This window comes from Urocampus carinirostris, chromosome 2 (assembly GCF_059441175.1).
Source record: "Urocampus carinirostris isolate Australia breed hairy pipefish chromosome 2, RoL_Ucar_1.0, whole genome shotgun sequence".
Taxonomy (NCBI): Eukaryota; Metazoa; Chordata; class Actinopteri; order Syngnathiformes; family Syngnathidae; genus Urocampus; species Urocampus carinirostris.
This window is the reverse complement of record NC_142350.1, coordinates 55,189,128-55,211,034: the sequence shown is the minus strand read 5'-3', so window position 1 is coordinate 55,211,034 and position 21,907 is coordinate 55,189,128. Positions and strand designations below refer to the sequence as shown.

General features: G+C 39.5%; 1 protein-coding gene across 2 annotated transcripts; it reads right to left on the bottom strand.

The window, feature by feature from the left end:
- Positions 1-578: 578 nt before the first annotated feature.
- Positions 579-20,215, bottom strand: virma (vir like m6A methyltransferase associated). 2 transcript variants are annotated; one of them, XM_088327195.1, is made up of 27 exons: positions 20,104-20,215; positions 19,637-19,749; positions 18,204-18,290; positions 16,834-16,882; positions 16,367-16,529; positions 16,161-16,289; positions 14,343-14,564; positions 12,364-13,097; positions 12,138-12,275; positions 11,042-11,268; positions 10,432-10,959; positions 10,179-10,333; positions 9,994-10,076; positions 9,196-9,289; positions 8,696-9,084; positions 7,311-7,466; positions 6,997-7,232; positions 6,671-6,920; positions 5,665-5,882; positions 5,457-5,589; positions 5,240-5,383; positions 4,999-5,153; positions 4,807-4,903; positions 3,753-3,919; positions 3,324-3,676; positions 1,033-1,179; positions 579-924 (listed from the first exon to the last, which is right to left on the bottom strand). In XM_088327195.1, exons 1-27 carry the CDS (start codon positions 20,164-20,166, stop codon positions 713-715), a joined length of 5,442 nt encoding a protein of 1,813 aa, XP_088183321.1. In that variant the 5' UTR covers positions 20,167-20,215; the 3' UTR covers positions 579-712. The 2 variants fall into 2 exon arrangements, with proteins under 2 accessions (XP_088183321.1, XP_088183322.1); XM_088327196.1 differs by having other exon boundaries at positions 14,367-14,564.
- Between the last annotated feature and the right edge of the window lie 1,692 nt (positions 20,216-21,907).

Below are 21,907 nucleotides of genomic sequence, written 5' to 3'. Positions count from 1 at the left end.
AATGCTTCTAAAACATATTTAAATATTATGGCACTCATTAAGTTAATTGTGTTTATTATTTTTTTACTTGAATTTTTACAGTTACATTAGTTTTTCCAATACACACATGAACTAAGCATTCTCCATAAAAACAAAAATATTGTTATTGATAAAGAATATTCATATATCAAATTGTACCTCCCAAGAATCTTTTGCAACAGGATTTGTTACTGACTGGGCCACTGGGGGCAGCGTCATTCAGCAATGCAACGGGCTGATTTTTATAACGCAGAGCTTAGAGACTGAGAACATTTTTAACATTGGTTTTAAGTTCAAAAAGCTATTGCTTGAAAATTAACATTCTCATTTTGTTTGTACTTAATAGAGTAGTCTTTTTTTGTGCTAAATTGCAATGAAGTAAATTAAAACATTTGAGGGACTTTGTATCTTGGATCTCACTCATCTTAAGTCACTACTTTATTCAATACTTTCGATTGAGGAAATTTCGGTTGCCCCGATTTGGAAAATGTGAGCGCGTATGAGGATTAAAGGCAATCATTTTTGTTTCATTGTTGTTATTTATGACAAGAAACAGAAACTCAATGACTACAAACTTTATTCTCTGATCACCACTTGTTATTACAAAACAACACAAAGATCCTTACAGAAACCTTTCCAATCTGATTGGTCCGTTAGGAGCCGTTGCAGGCTTTAAGTCAATGCCCAGGTGCCTTTACCTGGTGAAGGAGCGGACGTGGCGGCCTCTCCCCCCTCCGCTCCCTCCACCTCCGCTGAATTTGGTCACCTGGGTTCCCCTACCTCCTCCTCCACTGCCTCCCACATTGCCGCCGCCGCCGCCGCCTCCTCCTCCTGCAGCTAGCCACGAAAGTCCCGTGCCGCCTCTGCCGCGTGGTGCACGGTCACGTGGGGCCAAGCGATATGGATCTGGGAATTTAATATAGGAAAGGACGTCAGAAGGAGAAGTTTAGGCATTCATACAGTGCTCAGTCACTTCATTTGTGTGTTTTATAAGTAACCCTTGTGATGCCTTACTTGCAGGGAGTTGTCTTGTAGGCAAAGGTCCACGAGTGAAGTTGGTTTGTCCTCCGCGTGGTTCACTGTATGTTCCTCTGTGAGTGACAGCAGGAACTTGGGCGCTCCATGAAGAACCTCGACCTCCCTCCCTGCGGGGGTAGTTACCTGTGGAACCATGAAACATCGGTTACCCTCTGTGGATTATAATGAGATATTAAAAACAATTGAAAGCAAGTGCAGGACATTATGACCATTTCTAAGTTTTAATAGAAAGTGATTTATCGACCCATTGTAAATTTTAGAACTAGGTTTAAAAAAAACAATGAATCAACCAATATTTTTATTGATCAATATCTATATTTATCTTCCTTAACAAATTTTGATTTGTTTAATACAACCATCAACCATTTATTCCTACAAATTTGCAAGAACATTTTGAAGGTTTTTCTTTTTTTGTTTTTACACAGGAATGTAAAAGTATTGCTCTTAATTCTGAAGTTTTATCATTTTTATTTATTTTTATCACTCATTTGCAAAAATAAAATTATTTAACAGAAACAAAAATTGCACATTTTTATTCAGGTCCTCGTTTGTAAACATGAATGGAGTTTTCATATGAATATTTATGTAAGTGCCTGGAAAGGTAAAGCGTTAACTCATTAACTCAAGTTGACTTAAGTTAAAGGTGACCGTAACTTCAAAACATTCTACTTAATGATGCCATCTACTGGCTGAAATCATCATTGCAGCCTCCGTAAAGATGGTTGTTTTGCACGTGCAAATACGTGACTCTCTTAGAAGCCCTTGAAAAAAAACTCCATTATCCATCCATTATCTGCACCGATTATCCTCAGTAGGGTCACGGGGGTGCTGGAGCCCATCCCAGCAATCTTCGGGCAGTGGGCAGTGGACACCCTGAACTGGTTGCCAGCCAGTTGCAGGGCACACAGAGAGAGACAATTCACTTGCTCATTCACACCTAGGGACAATTTGGACTGGCCAATTAACTTGACATGCATGTTTTTGGAATGTGGGAGGAAACCGGAGTGCCCGGAGGAAACCCACACGAGCAAGGGTAGAACATGCAAACTCCACACAGAAGGTTCGATCTCATGACCTCAGAACTGTGCCGCACATGCGCTAACCACTGTGCCGCCGTGCTGCCCCCTTGAAAAAAACTCTTCTTTTTAAATCTTTTTTTCGGGATCAGGTTGGCATTTGGACTATAGTTGAAACAGTCAATTTCTTACATTCACCTTTTTCAATAAGAGAAGACAGCGAGCATGCGCGTGAAATTGCTCTCCACCCTCACCCTTCCTTTCCCCCTGCCTAAGGTGCACCGTGCAAGGATGGTTAACACATACTTAATAGAAAAAAATATTTAATACAAAACCTTTTAAGAAAATCTCAAACTACGCACCCCACCGTTAAAAGTTTGAAGCTACTCACTCGTCTTTGGCCATTAAAATAGATAGATAGATAGATAGATAGATAGATACTTTGTTCATCCCCGAAGGGAAATTCACATTTCCAGCAGCATCCCTGAGCTGAGAACAATCGAGAACAATCGAAAATAACACGGGAGCTGCTGGAGTGGCTGCCATTCGTGACGGCGCCGGAAGAAAAGATTCAATTTGAATCATGTACAAACAAACAAACAATTGAATCATGTACAAACAAACAAACAAAATATGTTCAAGTTTAAAAGCTGGTTCAAGTTAAAACTAACTTAAAACTAAACTTGGACAGAAAGAAATTATAACTCATCTTGGCTTGGATTATATTGGGAAGAACTGAATAAAAAATGAATTGAAGTTAAAAAAAAAAAAAGATGTAATGGAATTTTGAACTTTTTTAACTCGCGCCAGCCAACTTTGTGTCATCATTGCAGGCTTTCAGGCTCCATTACGCGTGTGCAAGTATGTGCATTTCTTGGACTCACCCGAATAATTATTTTTACCAGGTACTTTCTTAATCATTCTCGAATCAACATTCTAAATTTTACTACAGAAAAGAAAAAAAGAAAGAATTCCCCGCAACCCTACACCAACCCTCATTCCTCTTACCGAATGTATTCTGTGCAGAGCAGCTTTGCTAAAAGATAATAGTAGATAGGTGAGGTGGAAAAAACCTACAAGGGCTCTTTTGAACTCAGTTGGGCATTGTTAACACATACTTGATAGAGAAAATATTGACTTATTTTGATGACACCTCTAATACACCTTACATTTGAATAAAATCAGATTTATTTAAGAATTTAGCAACAATACCCAGCCGCAGTAAAATATGGACCTGAGATAGGTGCTTACCAGAGAGTAGAACACTCTTAGGCTGCGGTGGCGTGAAAAAGCGAGTCTGATTGTGGAAGGTGGCCCTGCTCCCTCTGTTGCTGGTGAAAAGTCCTCTAGTAGGTAGTTTGGGGGAGCTTTTTAGAGGCCGCTTAGGAGGCAAAAGTCCGATTGGAGTGGTAATGTCTTTAAACTCGGCTGCCACAAAATCATCCACGTGCATGCTGGGTGGTCGGGAAGTGTTCTGCTTGCGCTGGCGGAAGATGTCGTGGGGTCGACAGAAGTTCTGTCCTAACCCCCCTCGACCACCTCGGCCACGCTGTGCCGCCATGATGTGTGCTCTCTTTGCAGGCTCCACGTAGTCTGATTTACCACTGCAAGTACACGTGAGAATCATTCAACCGATGGGTATTGAAACCACTTCAGCAAAGTTGGTAATATTTGTACTACCTTGATGTAATGAAAGTCTCGTGCTTGTGCCTCCCCAATCGAAAGCCTTTTTGAGCTTTGGCGTGGCCTGGCGAAGACGGCTCCGACAGGAAAGAGCGTTCCAACTCTGCTTTCAGGTCCAATTCAGGGCAACATTCCTGAGCCAAACACACTAGATCCACTTTCACCTAGGAAAAGCAAAAACAGTCTTGCTCATTTCTATGCGCATTGATACTGACTCATTGCAATGTTAACATTTTTTGATAATCGCTCCCCGACATTTAATTACACAAACAGATCTTGTTTTTAAATACTGACACACAAACTTTGAGTTCTTTTTTAGGTTAAACAAAGTGCATTATAAATGAATAAATACAGTATATGGATGGCATTATTCTGACATCTAGTGGAGGAGCGTTTACATTGTATGCTAAAAGACGGGTGGCCTAACTACAGCCCATGGGCCAAATACAACCTGTCAGCCTTTTTATTCCAGCCCACAAAATAAAAATGGTAAACATATCATGACATTATAAGGGGAAAACGGTACATACGACAAAAAATCTTGTCCCAATATCTCTTCATGTATCAAGATATTTATTACATTTCACACAAAAAACTAAGGAGCCAGCATTAAAGCATTTTGAGTTTTCAATGGTATCTATCTACCCTGGTCATATCCCTCGAGAGGGCTGACAAACACACAAAAACAGAAAATTATTAAAACAAAAAGGGAAAAAGTAGCAAAAAAACACACACAACCTTTTTATGTACCATGGCCAACTTTCAATGCACATTATAAAATTTGGTGCACAAAAAAGCACATATTTGCCTAGGTGTGTTCCAAAAATAATTTCGATGAAGTGGTTTATTCATAAACAAATATCAAAGCTCATGCTAAGCTGCATGTGTAGATGTCTGCAACTATTCGTGACGCTGTAATTTTTTCGTGGTCTGGCCACTGCTAAATTTTTAAACATAATGCAGACCTGCGACAAAAGAGTATGCCCATCCCTGAAGTAAGAGACATACTTGTAGTAAATCAATTAATTTCGTGAAAAAATTGTGTGCTCACCATGTCAAGTTCAGTTTCTATATCCTCTGTTTGGAAAGGAGAGAACCAAAGAGCTTTAAGTTGTTCATCAAGCGCTTCAGAAAGAATAAAAACGGTCCTATTGATGAAAAATAGAGAATAAAAATGTTTTTCCAGGTTAACGTTGGTATTTTTATTACAAGTGAAAATGCATTTACATTTTTTTCTCCTTACCTGTGATTAAATTGGATAGCAAGAGTCTCAGGCGCTGGCAACACGGGCTCGATATCAACTGCAGGAGGCTCATCTACAGCAGCTTCCAGCATATGTTTCAGGGCAGTCACATTCTCTAAAATGGTTTCCAGCGAATCATCCTCCTTGCAAAGTTTCTGCCAGAAAAACAGCAAACACACATAAAATCGAATCCACATAAACGACGCGGGAATCCTATACCGAGAGCTGAGATTGTTCATACCTCGATTTGTTTCTCAAAAGTCATAAGAGGATGCGAGTCAGATTTTTCCCACTGCAGGAGAGCCTTCATCTCAGCTCCACTTAGCAACCGCGCAGGAGGAACAAAAGATGGCTCCTCCACGGAGGTGTGACCCTCTTCGTGACACTAGAATACGCATAAACTTTCACTTACAAGATGGTACTTAAAAATATATGGATGTGGACTGTATAAAACCTACAACTGGTTCTGTGATGACAATTTGTCTCAGGAAGTCCAACAAAGCTGAAAGCAAGTCAGCGGAGTCTTTGTTGAAGGGAAACACTAATTTCTTCAAAAGGGAGAACAAGCTTGTACTGTGCTTCTTCAAAGCTCTGAAAATTTGTACCACAAAGGAAAACAGGTCTAAAGATGTTTTTTATGGGAGACAGAACTGCAGTGTTATTTACACTTTTAGATGGTAAAGTCCATAGTCGTGCTCTGTGAGGAATGTTAGAGTCCTGATACAGGTAAGAAGAAGAGGCGCGCTGCTTTCCCTATTTTCCAAAACCTCCATCAAGGAGTTGCAAATGGATGACAGCATTTCTCGTCCGGGAAGCGCGTTGGCCAGCTGCTCCACCTCGGACACACAGCCTTCAGCCCCTTGGGAAATCACCAGAGAAATGTCCTAGAAAAGATGGCATTGTGTATGAAATGCATGTTTTGTGCAAAGTACAGCATATAATATTAAATGGAAGTTGGAAAATGAAGCTACATGTGGTTTATTGGGCTTAGGGGCTTGCCGTAGAAGTGTTACTGGGCATGTCTAAAAGGCGGCATGCTTGAATTGTAATACAAATGACAAGTGTTCAGCAAATGTAGTTAACAGCATGCAACGTGTGAGATCATTTACAATACAGCACATAATTGGTGATGAGGTAAAAGCGACTGTAGTGTGCAGTGAAGATGGCCAGTTTCGCCGAACCGGATGAATTCAATACTGAAAATGAACAATGGACAGCTTATGTCGAGCGAGTGGAAGTTTTTTTCGAGGCACATGAAGTGGATGAAGAGAAACAGGTAAGCTCTGTTGGCTCTTCCACATACAGTAGACTGATTAGAAATTTAGTTCAGCCTCTCAAACCTAAGGACAAAACGTTCGATGAAATTGTGGGAATTCTGTCGGATTACTATAGGCTAAAGCAGTCATAGCCCCCGCAGATGTAATGTTCAAGCATTGCAACTTGTTACAGTAGCTTACACATCCTTAGAAAAAATATTGATTCCATGTTTTAATGAAAGCAAGGCTCATTTGTTTCTGTACTGTATTTTGGTCAAAATGGTGTTTAGTGGTGGGCTATGAACAAAGAAACCCAAAGTTTGTTTTGCTGCAAACATGCTACCAAAACGATCGGTCGATTAAAATAAAACTTCACCGATACAATAACAAGAGGAGGGGTCTCCAACATTGCTTACCTGGTCACACAGTGACTGTAATATTGTTCCCATTAGTTCACTGCACTGCTGTTGCTGCAAGGAGTGGTTAATAGGTGGTACCAAAAGCAGCAGGAGCGAGGGGAAGAGTTCGGTAAGGTGTTCGTCTCCGGACACCGATCCAGAGAGCAGGTGTAACGTGGCACATTTACAAGCTCTTTGTGATGCCAGTGCGTCGGTCAAAGAAAGCAGACGCAAGACTTGACCCCAGCAGGGACGTTTCTCCTCTGTCCTGCAGGATGAATATTGAGCTGTAATTTTCTGATCACAAAACATACTAAATCTACACATTGGCGCCCTTCACTCACGGCTGTAACTCCTCCATCAGCAACTCCAGCAAAGTCTTCATGATGAGTGTTGCGGTGGGAGAAGACAAGTCCGCCAGCTGTAGACACACTCTCCTGAGAATGGCCAAGAGCGGAGGACAGCTAGTGGCGCACACACACTGCAAAGCCTCAGAGAACACCTTCCATTGGGCCCGGATGTGCATGCTCCAAAGCTTTCTCGTGTTTAGGGCCACGGCGACGTCTTGTACTGACAATGCCTGAGCAGCAAAAAACATAAGGTATTTTTAAAAAAACAAACAAAAACAAGTTTGATTGATTGTAACTAGCTGAAATACCTGAGTGCTTTGTATCGGAAGGGGCAGAGGCAAGAGCTCGGACAACAGTGTCAAACCAGAAAAGAGCCCTTCAGGAGCTTTCAGTAAGGATACCAAAACTTCTTTTAGCATCAATGACCACGTGTTAGTGGCCAGTGTCTCCTCTGTATGTGTCACCTGTATCAAAAAAACAAAATATAAATAAGATTTTCATGGCATTGTCAAGTAGGTATAGTCAATTCTGGATTGCAAGTCCCTAGTTTTTACTTAGGGTTTCAACCATGCAGCAAACACAAAGATGTGGCGGATTTTTTTCAAGCGTTAAATTCTTTTTAACTAAAAAGAATTGAAAATAAGAAATTAAAAATAAATGGGAATAAGTATTACAGTGGGACCTCGCTACTTCGCGGTTCCACGTTCGCGGGTTCAGAGCTTTGCGGGTCCAAAAAATAATAATAAAATAAAAGAATAAAAAAATAATAATAATTTAAAACAAAAATTAAGCATTTTTGAAGGGGCGTCGCTACTTTGTGGTTCCACGTTCCCGGGTTTTAGAGCTTTGCAGGTCTAAAAAAATAACAATAATAAAATTAAATAATTGAAAAAAATATATATATATATATACATATTTTTTATTTTTTTTAAAGCATTTTTGAAGGGGCATTGCTACTTCATGGTTCCACGTTCGCGGGTTCAGAGCTTCGCAGGTCTAAATAAATAATAATCATTAAAATAATAATAATGATATTTTTTTTTTCAAGCATTTTTGAAGGGGCGTCGCTACTTCGCGGATTTTCACTTTTCGCGGGTGGTTTTGGTCCCCATTAACCGCGATAACTGAGGGATTACTGTAGTTCCTTTTTCTTAGCTGGTAGAATTACCTACTGTTTAACTATTTTCAATTCCTTGCTCTTTCATCATAAAACCCATATAGAGTCTGCATGATCAAAGTTTGGAATAGATTTCTTTTTTGAACATTTCCAGCAAAACCAATAAATAATAAAAGGCACTGTTGGAGACTATTCGGTTCAGGTACATACTCTAAAGGCACTTATACGGTACAAAATTGCTCTGTACATGCATTAAGTAACTCGTTTTTAAAAACAAACATCTGGATTTTTTATTCTACTGAACCGTGTATATCATTTTGTAAATACAGTTGATGCAGCTTGTAGTCCAGACAATACGGTATAGAAAAGGTGTTTTAATTTGTTTTCTGAATTGGTTGTCATGTATGTGTCTAGTTTGAACATTTTTCTGTTTTCTTCTTGAAAAATGGTATGTAAAAAAGAACAGGAGCTTCAGCCCTTGATTTTTCTGTCTGTGTCTTGATTAAACGATTATTCTATGTTGTAAAAGACAAACAGACTGAAACATTGTCATTCATGCTCTCAAACTTCACATACCTCTTCATTGACACATTGTGTGAAAGTGAGAAGCACATCAACAATCAGAGCCTGCACCCTGGTTTCCTCCCAGTCCAGTCGCCCCGAAGCAGGGATGGAGCAGACGATCATATGAAGCATGACCAACACATTGGCCACACGAGTGTCCTTGAACTGAAAGGCGCCACCGCGGAGCAGCTCAGTTAGCATAGTGCGCAGTAAACGCAGCGTGCTGATGCAGACATGGAAAATTGTGCAGCGCTGCGGTGTCGGGCCCATGTTTCCATGCAAGCGCCATGGCTGGAGCAGCACGCTGCACAACTTCTGCAGAATGCGCACGCATGTATCCAGACCCTCACTAGAGAACAGCTGAATACAGGCAAGATTCCATTTCAGGTCCTTTTGTTGACCTGGTGAATAAGAGGAGAATTGCATATGGGAACATTTTTGTCACAGAAGAATTCCTTAAATGGAAGTATTATAGAAAAATTTCCTCTGGCATAAACTAGTCTATTATTTACCTCCAACAGGAGGCAAGGGGCAAGCAATGTGGCAGATCACCCTCAGAGCAGTGACCAATCCAGTTCCCTCTGGAGTCAACACATTTTCCACATTCTGAATACATGAGAAAATGCACATAAAAATGATATGCAGCACTTTCACTTTTATGCAGCTGTGCAGGGATATGTTTGAGCAGTCCAGACATGCCAGCAGTATCCCGCATTCCATTGGGACAGCAGTAGAAGAAATGACTCTTGGGTCTGTTATTAGATGAGATAGGTCAAACTGTAATACTTCATATAGGTTTAATCTAGTTGTTTATTTTGATTGTTAATGCACCAGTCCAATAAAAAACTGAAGGAAAAATGTTATAAAAGTATGTTACTAATCTTTACCTCGATTTTTGTTTCTCCTCTGGAAAATTGCTTTGCTCATTTCAAATATTAAAAAAATAACAAAAAATTAATCGTAAAATAATCTGCTAACTACCATTACAGATCATTTTGATCATTTCAAGTATTATTAATCTTATTTTATGAGAAAAGCAGGTTTAAATATATGCATCAATCCCAAATATCTTATTAGAAAAACGAGTTAAAATATACCAATATTAGAAAGAAATATACTCAAATGTTAATGAGTATAATGAAATATCAATCATTAGTATGTGGTTAAAATAAACATCCATCCATCCATCCATTCATTATCTGTACCGCTTATCCTCAGTACTTTTGATTTTCTAGTAGAGTAAAAAATAATGAATAGAATTACCCTCATTTTCCCCCAGTGGAACCTTATTTTTGAAGGGAGTTCTTTACCTGCTTGACGTAATCTAGAAGTGTTGAAATGCTGCCGATCTCAAACCGCAGTTTTTCCAAAGGCTCCAGCCATTTGCTCAGCTCTAAAGATTAAAAATCAGCATTATTACAACTAAGTGGAACTAGGAAAAATGAATTATCCTTCATAGATGAAGCAATGTGAATCCATCATTTGGTTTGTTTACCCTGTAACTTGGCATTGGTCTCATCAGCTTTGGCTACGATTAGCAGTGGAACAGCATACTGCTCCATCATGCGCAGTTCATATGAGCTTTGCACCACCAGTAGGATGAGCATACAGGCATAATTATATGTCACTGCCTTACGAGTCTTGGCCTCACTAAAAAAAAAAAAAAAAAGTATGTATGTAAGATTGTATAAAGTCAGACTGGAGAAAAAAAAATAATGATAAAAAGCCTTGGGCCATGAGGATCTCACCTATGTGCTTCCTTGCTGTAGTGCTGCAACAGTGAAACCAGACAGGAAAAGTTGTTTTCCAAACTAAAAACGTGTGCAACAGCACTGCGGCCAGTGGAAGTGAAGGTCATTAGATAGAGCGAATGGAGCATAGCCAGGACCTCCGGATTGTCACCTTCATCCAAGCCCACTCCTCTGTCCCCCCCTGAGGTCACGTGGCACATGAGCTCAGATATGCCCTGGAGAGCGTGCAGGGCCTGCATGAGCCACACACCAAAGCCCTCTTCGCTGAACCCGGGCCCATTGAGAGCTGCCTCCCCTGCCCCAAAAGCCATCTCCTCCCCTTCGTTTTCAGACACGGATGCAAGAAGGCGCAGGAGTAAGTTGGTGGGAGTGGATTGGGCGAGAAGAAATAGCAAACCCGACTGTGTTAGTGACAGGAAGCGGAGAAGCTCTTTCACAGCTTGGGTGATGCCCAAGTGTCCAGCCGCTGCTGCAGCGGACAACACCACAGAAGTGCTCTCCAGGAAATTGCAAGCATGTAAATACCTGGGGATGAAGATGATCAGTCAACCTCAACCCTTCAAATACATTTTGACAAATCCTTGGAACAAAATCTGAACAGACCTACCTATAAAGCGTAGGGTAAGGATCGTCCCTTTCCTGTGGTCCTGTTATCCTTACAGAGGTTGGAAATGCTTTTCCTGGGGGCTGCACCATGCAGTGGGGGGCGGTCTCCAGAAGCTGATATAATTCCTCCAAGGTACCCACCAACCGATCGAGCTCTGCTTCACTCACAGCGGAGGAACCCAAAACTGTCTCCTCCTCCATTGGGGTGTCAGCATCGTCCATGTCCTCCTGAGAAAGTAACATTTTGCAAAGTCACAAACCCTCAGTAGCTTCCTGGAATCCACGACTGTCAGTCTGAATGACAGCTTTTCATTTCAAACCTAAAATTATCCATCATGTACTTGTTTTTGACGTTTCTGTTTTAGAATTATATCTTATAAAATAGGGTCTTTTGAAACTGTTAGTCATGATACAATGACAAAAAATATAATTATCTTAATAATTCATAAATTGTCTCATGCATTTATTATAACAAGATTATCCACAACGTAAACAAAAATTGATTTCTCAATGCAAACTAAAACAATGAGCACTGTATTTAAAATAATATTCAGTCATGAAATCAATACTTTCAAAAATGCTTTACTTCAAAGAGAAAGTATTAAAGCTTCAAGATTTAACTCCAAGTTTAACTTGTGCTGTAAAAAGTTGAGAGTACTGCAGGAACTTTTTAACTTGTGGCCGCCATTTCCTGGCTTGTGTCATTATTGCAGCATCTGTCAAGATACTTATGTTGCGTTTGCAAATAGGGGCATTTCTTGGATTTGCTTGAATAATTTTTTTAATTTTCATCTTTCTAGGGGTTTGGGTTGGCGTTTGGACTGAACTTGAAACAGGCCTTTTCTTCCTTTCACCATTTTCATGCAACACTAACAAATAGAAACAAAAAAAACTGCGGGGACAAACATTAATTTACCAAACAACCACTATCCCCCCATTCCTCCGCCCCAAACAGCTTTGCTTAATGTAAGATGAAACCAGAGAGGAGCAGTGGGAAAAATCACAAGGGCTCTTTGAACTCGGGCATTGTTAACAGACGATTAATGGAGGAAATATTCTACTTTCAACTTGTTAAGGACAACACAAATGGTGTCTACCTGCTGTGGCTCACTCCATGCTGCTGCTGTACGCCGGAGGTCAAGCAGTACCTCAAACGTGTGGCTCTTTTGAAGGATGGCATTACCAGCAGTTATCACCCTCACCGTTTCATCCCGTAAGAAAAGCTGCACTAAGCGCTGTGAAAGAGTGTTTCACAGTTTTTACACTATTTATGAAAAATGACAATCGCAACCTTCTTTTTGTAATTTAAAAAAGGATCCAAACCTGATAGCCACTCTTTTCTGACTCGCCAGGGTCGAGGAAAGCCTCTACCCCAGCAGGAGAACTGATCAGAGCATCAAGTGCCCTCAAAAGACTCAGTTTCAATGTTGAGGACACATGATCCCGATGGAGGAGATCCAACAACACATCCAAAGCTCCGTCATGGAGCAGCAGCTTCAGACCCAGCGGACACTCCGCAAGGTATGATGCTAGCTTGGCACCTGCTTTCAGTTGTCTCAGGTTCAGTGCTATCTGTTGCGTTAGGGCAATATCCATACTTAATGCTTGGAGTACCCATTGGGCTAAAAGACTGACATGCTCTTCCATGACCACACGCTCGCCTTGTTTCATAAGGCATGCCGAGCCTTTGGCGAGTAGTCCCGATGCTTCTTCCAATGCAGTGACCCAGCGGACATCTCGGTCTTCCCCGACGCTTCCAAGCAGTTCCTTCAGCTGCACAACCACATCAATGTCCTCTCCTACTGCTACTCCCTCAGGGCTAATAGAGTCCTTGGGCTCTTCCACGACGGGCTTCTCGACTTGGGTGTCGAAGTGTGACTTGTATGGAGGGGTGAAGTAGACCAGCGGTCGGAGTTCTCGTTCGTAGGGGTCGAACTGGACTGGTGGAACGGATGCGAGGTCCTCGGGTGTGTAGTCCATATCAAAAGAAGGCAGCTTGAAAGTGCCGTTATCCAGGTCATCCTCGTCGCTGGAAATCTGCTCATAGCCGTCATCACCTAGACAAAAGAAGAGATTTGTTGTGCAGTTTATTAACAAGTTTTTTTCTGCTTGCTTACAATATATAAATTAGATTGGCTTTTACTATTGGACACCTGCAAACGAGGTTGCATATGATGCACAGGTTGTTCGTTGATTTGAAAATTTTCTCACTGTCGTTTGTGATTTGAAGAAGACTAAGCAATGTTGACAAAATTGGCGGTATTGGCCAATCATGTTGCTGTTTTTTGGCCTCAGGAGAAGACCTTTAGAACATGTAGGAATATCGCATTATGAGAGTTTTTGTACTGTACTCTCTTGTGCTTGTTGCAGGTTCCAAATTCATTGGTGTCTTCTCTCCTTTTTTGAGTGTTTAGTTAACTTTAAACTTAACATTTAAAATATGAGCTGTATAAATGTATAAAGTAAAAGCTTTCAAACTCAAGGCTTTGTGGTTGTGTTAAATCAAGAGCTTTAAAGCATTAACACTGCATTAAAAACAGCTTAACTTAAGTATGAATTCAGTTTCAACGCTTGAGCATTTGACTTAACTTTTAAGTAAAGGCTTAAAAACTTTAACAGGTTTAACATAAAGGTTCCAAAATATTTTACTAGAAAAAAATGAAAATAATTAACGGATCATAGTGTCCTTATCTTATTGAAGAATACAATTGTGGCCATGTTCACAATTATACCATTAGTCCCTACTTACACTACCAACAATTGGTATAAAATATTGATGAGTTTGACTGGCAGTGTTATCTGTGTCCCTGTGTACCCCCATTAGAAAAAATTATACTGCTTTCCACTAACATGTTGTTCTCCTGAGTCCAGTTAAAGCATAGCACATGCATGTATTGTTGCATTGATTTTTTTTCCTATTAAAAATCTAAAAAGCACAGAATCCGATTTTTCTTTATTTGCAAAATAAATAGGCGATGATTCCGAACACAGCCTTCACCAGACTTGATGTCAGCTTCACTTTCAAGCATGCAGGCTCAGTTGAACATGCGGGTCAAAAATCACCTTCACTTCAAAGCATAATGATTCCTGATCATATGCCTGGATTTGATGAAGGTGTTGCTGGAAGCAGCATGCCACAGCAAATGTGTCTTTCTCCCCCAATCTGAAATGGAGCTAGCTCATGTCACCCTCATGAGTGCGATGAACTTGAGAAAGCTTGCTACTGGACTTCAAAGTGGTTTTAAGTTTTGCGTCCATTTGAGATTTGGGAAAGTACCTCGCCTATCAAACAACACCCCTACCTTCCTCCATTTCCTCGTCCTCACCCTCATCATCTTCCTCATCTTCTGGAACACTCCCCTCTGTCCTAACGTCTTCTTCCTCCTCCTCTTGCTCCTCTTCATCCTCACCCTCTTCGTGTTCGGCGTCAGAGTACGCTTCGTCGGGAGCCAGCGACCTTTCAGGTGACACTGCTTCCAGGTAGTCCTCGCGGCCCACACGGGGCTCGTCTTTGACCATACCCACTGTTGAAACAACGGTCAGGGTGACATTTAGCCAGATGGAAATCAAACATCTCAGAACATCAAGGGTAGTCAAGTCAAGTCACATTGATTTATATACCCCTTAATCACAAAAATGTCTCAAAGGACTGCACAGGATTACAATTACACAATTGCACAATTACCTGATCTTAAACCAGCATGCGGGCAAGGAACAACTCAAAAACTTCAGTGTGAGGAAAAAAGAGAAAGGACCTCAAATGTGGTAATCCCCCTTCCAGGATTGACCAGGGTGAATAACAATTAGCATTACTGTACACAGAATAGTACACACTAGGTAAGATGTTGAAAATGTCCGGAAAAAATAAATAGTAGAATAAAAAAAAGCAAATAATATTACTCTGCAATTGTCCGACTGAACTAACAATGAAGGAAAAAAAAAACTTTTTCTGAACAAACACTACTTTTTAGAGAAGTGTACAATGTTGTGGTGAAATTAAAAAAATAAAATGGAAATTAGAATGACTTTTCCAGACAACTGTTGGTCTTTGACATTGCAAAAATTTTTTGAAAATTTTTAAGAAAACATCTGGGTAACTTTTGGTCGTATTTTCTTGGTTTACAAAATTTGTGTCCATTTCTCCAGTAAAATGAGGAAAAACATAATTTAATTTGGCAGATAGTGACTGGCTGGCAACCACTTCAGGGTGTCCCCTGCCCACTGCCCAAAGATAGCTGGGATGGGCTCCAGCACCCCTGCGACCCTACTGAGGATAAGCGTTGCAGATAATGAATGGATGGATGGATGGCAGATAGCCTTTTTTTTCCATCTAAAAACATTTCTTACAATGACCAGAAAGAGCAATCACATCAATTTATCATAGTTGTTTTTTTAAAGTCATTGTAACCTTGTATTTGATGATCAGTGGAAAAAATGTCAATAAATGATAACACTTAAAATGAGGCAAATTACCTATCACCTTCCATGATCAGACCATTTTTGCTTTTTTCAAGTACAACATGTTCTTATTTTAATACATTTTAAACATGTTTTCCACTGTAAAACAAATACATTTAAATATTTGTTTATTTTAAAAACCATTTTCTTATCTTACAATATTTTAATCCGTATTACTAGTAAAATAAGGACAGCATTCAGTATGTTTTATATTTCAAATTTTTACGGCATCTTAAACTTGTTATCCAGAATAAAATAAGAGCATTAATATTTGGCTTCCGCAAAATAATCAGCAAGTGGTTTAGGACCTTTTCTCCCCAGTATATATTGCTAAAAAAATACAGTAAATTAAAAAGTATATAATCTTGCTCACCGGTAATGCTCTGGAGAAGCAGCCTGTTCTCGAATATCGGTAGGAAAAAAAAGTTATCTTACATACAGATTAGAAGCAGAGTAAACCACCACTCTTGTTTGTCTTTTATTTGCTTATTGGCATTTGATAAATAGCTTGAAAGGACATTGTTGACTGTGGCGCTCATTTCTAAAATGTGATACTATAAAAGCATAGTAAAAACCCAACAACCTATCACTTAGAAGATTTGAAAATGATTCTGAACACAGCAGCGAGCACTTGCAACAGAGAAGGACGCTATATTACTTACTGCTTGATCCTGATACTTGAACTTGGTCGTCGTCATCATCATCAGGTGGTGGAGGTCCAGGTGGAGTGCGAGGCCCTCTGGGTGCAGGTCTGGGTGGGCTGCCATTGTACTGGTCATCCTTTTCCCACTCTATAAATAGCAAAACATTCACCGTTGTAAAGCATAAATTGCTTGATTCTCAATGTTGTTTTTTTAAATATGCCTACCTTGTTTAGAAAGTCTCTTGGGCCCACAGAGCTGGATAGGCGGTGGGGGAGGTGGCGGTGGAGGTGAACCTTGCTCGTGTCCATGTGAACGCGCCGCTGTCCCGTAAACGGCTAGCGTCAGGCTTGTATACCAGCCACGCAGAACCAGGCCATCTGTGTTGATCTTCACACGAATACACATGGCGGTTTCAACAGCTTTCATTTGACATTTCTAAAGACAACATTTATTCTGGCCTGAATATTGATCACATAAAGGTGAGAAGATTAATGAGCAGTTCTAAATATTGGTCAATTTCAACCCAGACGATGTCAACAAAAAATCGGAAGAAAAAGAAAACAAAAACGGAATCACCTTGTTTATGTTCATATTAAAGTTAATTCAGTAAAACCACACGTATATATATTTTAGAAGTGATTACAATTTTTTCATGTGAACTTAAGTGTGTTTACATTCTAATTCAGCTCACCTTTCCACTGGGCTTGAACACAATTGACTTGTTCTCATCATATTCGAGACTGTAGACACAAAGCAAGACGGGATTATTAAAATACTCTGTCCATACATTGACTCACAATTATAGATTCCTTTTGCTGTACTCCATTACTATGATGTATTTTTGAAAGTTCCATGATATGAATGGTTGCATTCTAGCACTATGTAATCAGACTAGATACTAATCTGACAAAAGTGTACAATTGTCTGTGAATGTTACTCTATCCCACAGCTTCTAAGTTAGTATTATCAGCCCCCTAGGAAAAAGAAATCCTCTTGCGCCCCCCCCCAAAGAAGTCTGTCTTCTTATCCGGGTTAATTATTTTTTTAATGTTGTCACTTGAGGGTCTGATCCACTTCATCTCTACACTTCATACTCAATTGCTTATACTCCATGCTGTATGTACAGCGTGAAGGCTAAATGTAAACAAAACACTGCATATGAAAGTGCCCCTGCTCTCTACTGTAGTGGAGGTGCTACTGCACTTGATTCTTTTGAAAGTTAAAAAAAAACTTCCCTAAGGTCTAACTCACCCACGCCCCCCAAGGGGGGCCAGCCAGACAATTTAAAACACTGCTCAATCCCAATATTATTCTGTAAAGGTGGTTTCCCTATATTCGAAATATTCTACTTGCTAATGCCTTTTTCTGGCAGAAATAATTATTGCAGCCTCTGTCAAGCTGCTTTTGTGGCGCGACATGTCTCTTCTAAAAGCGCTCGGATAAACTCTTATTTTTTCATATTTTTGGGGGGTAGGAGTTGGCATTTAGACTGTATTTGTCAGTCCTTTTCTTACGTTCACCATTTTCATCCTAAAATTAAGGAAGACCTTGAGCACGCGCGAGAATTTACTCTACTCACTGCACCCAGACTTAAGTAAAATCAACAAAACACATAAAACATAAGGATATTTCTCATAATTATTTCGAGAAAGATAAGAAACTCTACAAACCATTTGCATAGTTAAAATACTCCTAACCACATCCCAAGCCATATTTACACAACATCTCCTCAAATAACTCTTATTTGGGGACCACTGATGAGTGCTATGTCATTCACAGCTACACCAAGGGTAGGGTTTGAGTTTCTGGTGGGACAGGTTTACAAAAACAAGAACAAAGAAGCTTGAACATGGGTGGGTACACATGTACACGCACACATTAACTGTCCTCTGAAAACTGGGTTTGGATGCTACTGTGACTGGTTCTACAGGTCAGACTGTCATTTGCATTTCAAAACACTTAGAGAAGCTTTAGCTGAGAACCATAAACCACAATGACGAAAGCTTCATAAATATTAAGAAACCAAACAAAATGATTGTTGTGCAAAAGGGTGTTCCTTACCTGCCAAGTCTGTTGAAGGTTGCGCTGTTGGGTTTGGGGACATTATTAAAGAAAAGTTCCAGTTGGAAGGCATGAGGAGATGTCTCCCTAGAAAGCCAAGCACACTATCGATGACACAGATGATACATGTTTAAATGTTTTCAAATCATGTAACTGGTATCCTGTCAACATAGAATAGGTATGGGCTTAAAACTATTTATTACCCACAACAGATGACGTGCTGGTAAAAATAAAAAAACGTGTTAATAAAAAGAATAAAGTACGCTCAGGGTGTTTTATTACAACATTATTCCATTTTTCAAGAATTGTCTCAATAAGCACAGTGTCTTGAAAAATCTACACGCCCCTGTCAAAAATAAAGCAAAATCAAATACTTTAAAATAATATAGATAAGAGTGAGAGAGGTGGAATTTATGTGTCAAAGAAGATGCATGTTTAGTGTAACTTTGTGCTTTGTGGGTTAATACTACTAGCATGAACAGACCCTCATCAAAGGTGTCAATCGAAAAGGGAGGGGTGACTTCCATTATTTTTTATTTGAAAACGGAAATAATGTGCCGAAAACAAACGAATGACAAGAAGCAACGTCCAACGGAGCAGACACATTTAAGGCGGATTTCTATTCATATGTCGGCATTATTGCGTTTTTGAATAAATATTTTACACATTTGAATAGTAAAACCGCTTTGCGTACATTCAACGGATTTGATGACGGCCAGGGGACGCAATTTCATGTGTTAAACCGGGTTTATATTTCTGGGGTATCTTCTTTCAGACTGAACGTGATGTTTCTCTGATGAGTATATTTGGAAATGGCAATCATATCTTGAATGAATTTATGTCTTGAAGAACTAAGGCTTTGCAATGATATGTGACGTGACTAATTTCAGTGACTAGTGACATTGTACAGACACGTATGTTTATTAAAAGTCCAGAGCCCGCCGGCAGGCCATCGGAACATTAAAGGGACTAAGGTACTGTATAATATTAAAACTTTTACTGTGTAAAGTCTTTCTTTGTTGATATCTCATGTTTCAATGTAGGCACATGTGGATTGTAGTCAAGTGTGACTTATGAATGTACAAAATGCTTATTCCCTTAAAAATGTACTGGTTGCACCTTATAATCAGGTGCGCTCTATAGTCACATGACCTGATTCACACAACCAAATACAGAAAAAAAATGATGAAACATGCAAATGTTTTTAATGTGTATGCAGTATATCTGAGTGATATAAAATTCACAAACCTGTCATATTAGCATATATTTAAGGACGGTATATGTGCCACAAAAATTATGTAGATGAATGAAACATATGTACTTTTAATCACCAATAAAGTGATTGATTTAGGAATCTGAAAATGTGCCCATCTTTAACACGCTTATGACTAAAGGAGACACCGGGTAAACAACAGGGATAACTTGGATCTTACCCGCATGCCCTACTTTCAGGTAGGTTGCTGTGTGCTTTAATTCCAGGAGGAATGACACGGACTTCTGTGATGAGCACCACACAGGGGAAGCGTACCACATCCACGTTTGTAAACTGAATATGATGGAAAATAAACATAATGGTAGAAAATGTAAACAAGTGCGTTCAAACATGCCAGCGCGAACAGCTCGGATCGCAAGTAAACAAACCCAAGTTGCTCCAAAGGAAGTTCTTTATTTTTATCAAAACCACTCAGATTTAAGTTATGTATAAAAATACATACAAAAACAGAATGACTAAGATGATCAATTTGAATAATAACGTTATTGATCATGTTTCCCCCGTGCAGACGATGCTAATATTAGCATGCTAACATGGGTTTTCCTGTGCAAGCTTTCCCGTGTACAAATAATACCAATGTTAAATGCATGGAGATGTTTTAGTCAATAAAATAATTCATAGGATTACCTCTGCGCTTTGGTGCTTAAATGTGTCTAAGAAAAGAAGCTCAGTTGCAGAATCCCCCGCCATTGCTTTTGGTTCCCACTTGCCGCAAGCTCAACTTCCGCCTTCAATGACTACTTCCGGGGCAATCACCCGCAGAGACAGCAATTAAAAACATTTCAGATTTTAATAATACATACATTTGTTAATAATTATATTCGTGAAATTTACAGAACATAAGTCCAAAATATTTAATGATTATCCAAATTGAATTACGGCAGCACGGCAGCAGTGGTTAGCGCTTGTGCGGCACAGTTCATGTCATGGGAACCTGTCGTGGGTTCAAATCCAGCTCCAGGCTTCCTATGCGGAGTTTGTATGTTCTCCCCGTGCTTGCGTGGGTTTCCTCCGGGCACTCCGGTTTCCTCCCACATTCCAAAAACATGCATTTCAGGTGAATTGGCCGGTCCAAATTGTCCATAGGTGTGAATGAGCGAATGAGTTGTCTGTCCCTGTGTGCCCTGCGATTGGCTGGCAACCAGTTCAGGGTGTCCCCTGCCCACTGCCCGGAGATGGCTGGGATGGGCTCCAGCCCCCCGCGACCCTAATGAGGATAAGCGGTACGGCTGATGAGATGAGATGATGAGATGAAATTGAATTACAAGAATGAAAACAAATGTACGGATCGTCCGTGAAATTATATAATCACATTAATTTTATAATGAATTGTTTGTTTCATTGATTAATTATTGAACAGGACCAACAGACAAAGGAAATATAAAAATATTTTCCAACAGACAATTTGCACACAAACAAATACAGTATAGCCTACAGTACAATAATATATTGCATAATCATGTAGCCAAAGAGAATAACTTATGTTCTATACATATGGCATTTTTTTACTCTTTTGTATCCCAGAGGACTAATCTTGTTGTAAAAAATGTACAGAAGGTTGTTATCAATGACTATTCTATTCTATTCTATTCTATTCTATTCTATTCTATTCTATTCTATTCTATTCTATTCTATTCTATTCTTTTCTATTCGATTCTATCCTATTCTATTCTATTCTATTCTATTCTATTATATTCCTTTCAATTCTATTCTATTCTATTCTATTCTATTCTATTCTATTCTATTCTATTCTATTCTATTCTATTCTATTCTATTCTATTATATTCCCTTCAATTCTATTCTATTCTATTCTATTCTATTATAACTTTGATATCATCATTTTAAGTTTTTAAACAACATTTAACCATTCATATCAGCCGCTTAAATCACAGTATGCTGGAATCGCATTAGCAAAAACAAGATTTAATAAAGAAACGCATACCTCTGCATACCTGTCATATCATACGTTTTCTCCGTACTTTTTGATCATTTCAAATTGTGTACCCTGAGATCCGTTCTGCAACCTCAGTGGAAATGTTTAAATCTAAGCTTAAAACACACTTCTATTCTATAGCATATGAATAACCTATACTTTTCTTGGACAATATCTCTGTATTATTTGGGATTGCAACATCCTTTACTGTCTGGTAATCCTGAAAGGGGGATGCAACATGTGAGGTCCCTTCTCAAGGTTTCTTCATTTTCCTCATGTTGAGGTTTTTGAGTTTTTCCTTGCCCTCATGTGGGTTCCAGATCAGGGGATGGTGTATGGTGTAATAATAGTCTGAAAAAATAGTCTGTGTAATAACCTGTGAAGCCCTTTGAGACTCTTTGTGATTAAGGGCTATACGGTACAAATAAAGATGACTTGACTTGACTGTACGCCGTATTACATTTTTGTATGGGGTTTTAATAATATACAGCCACGTAT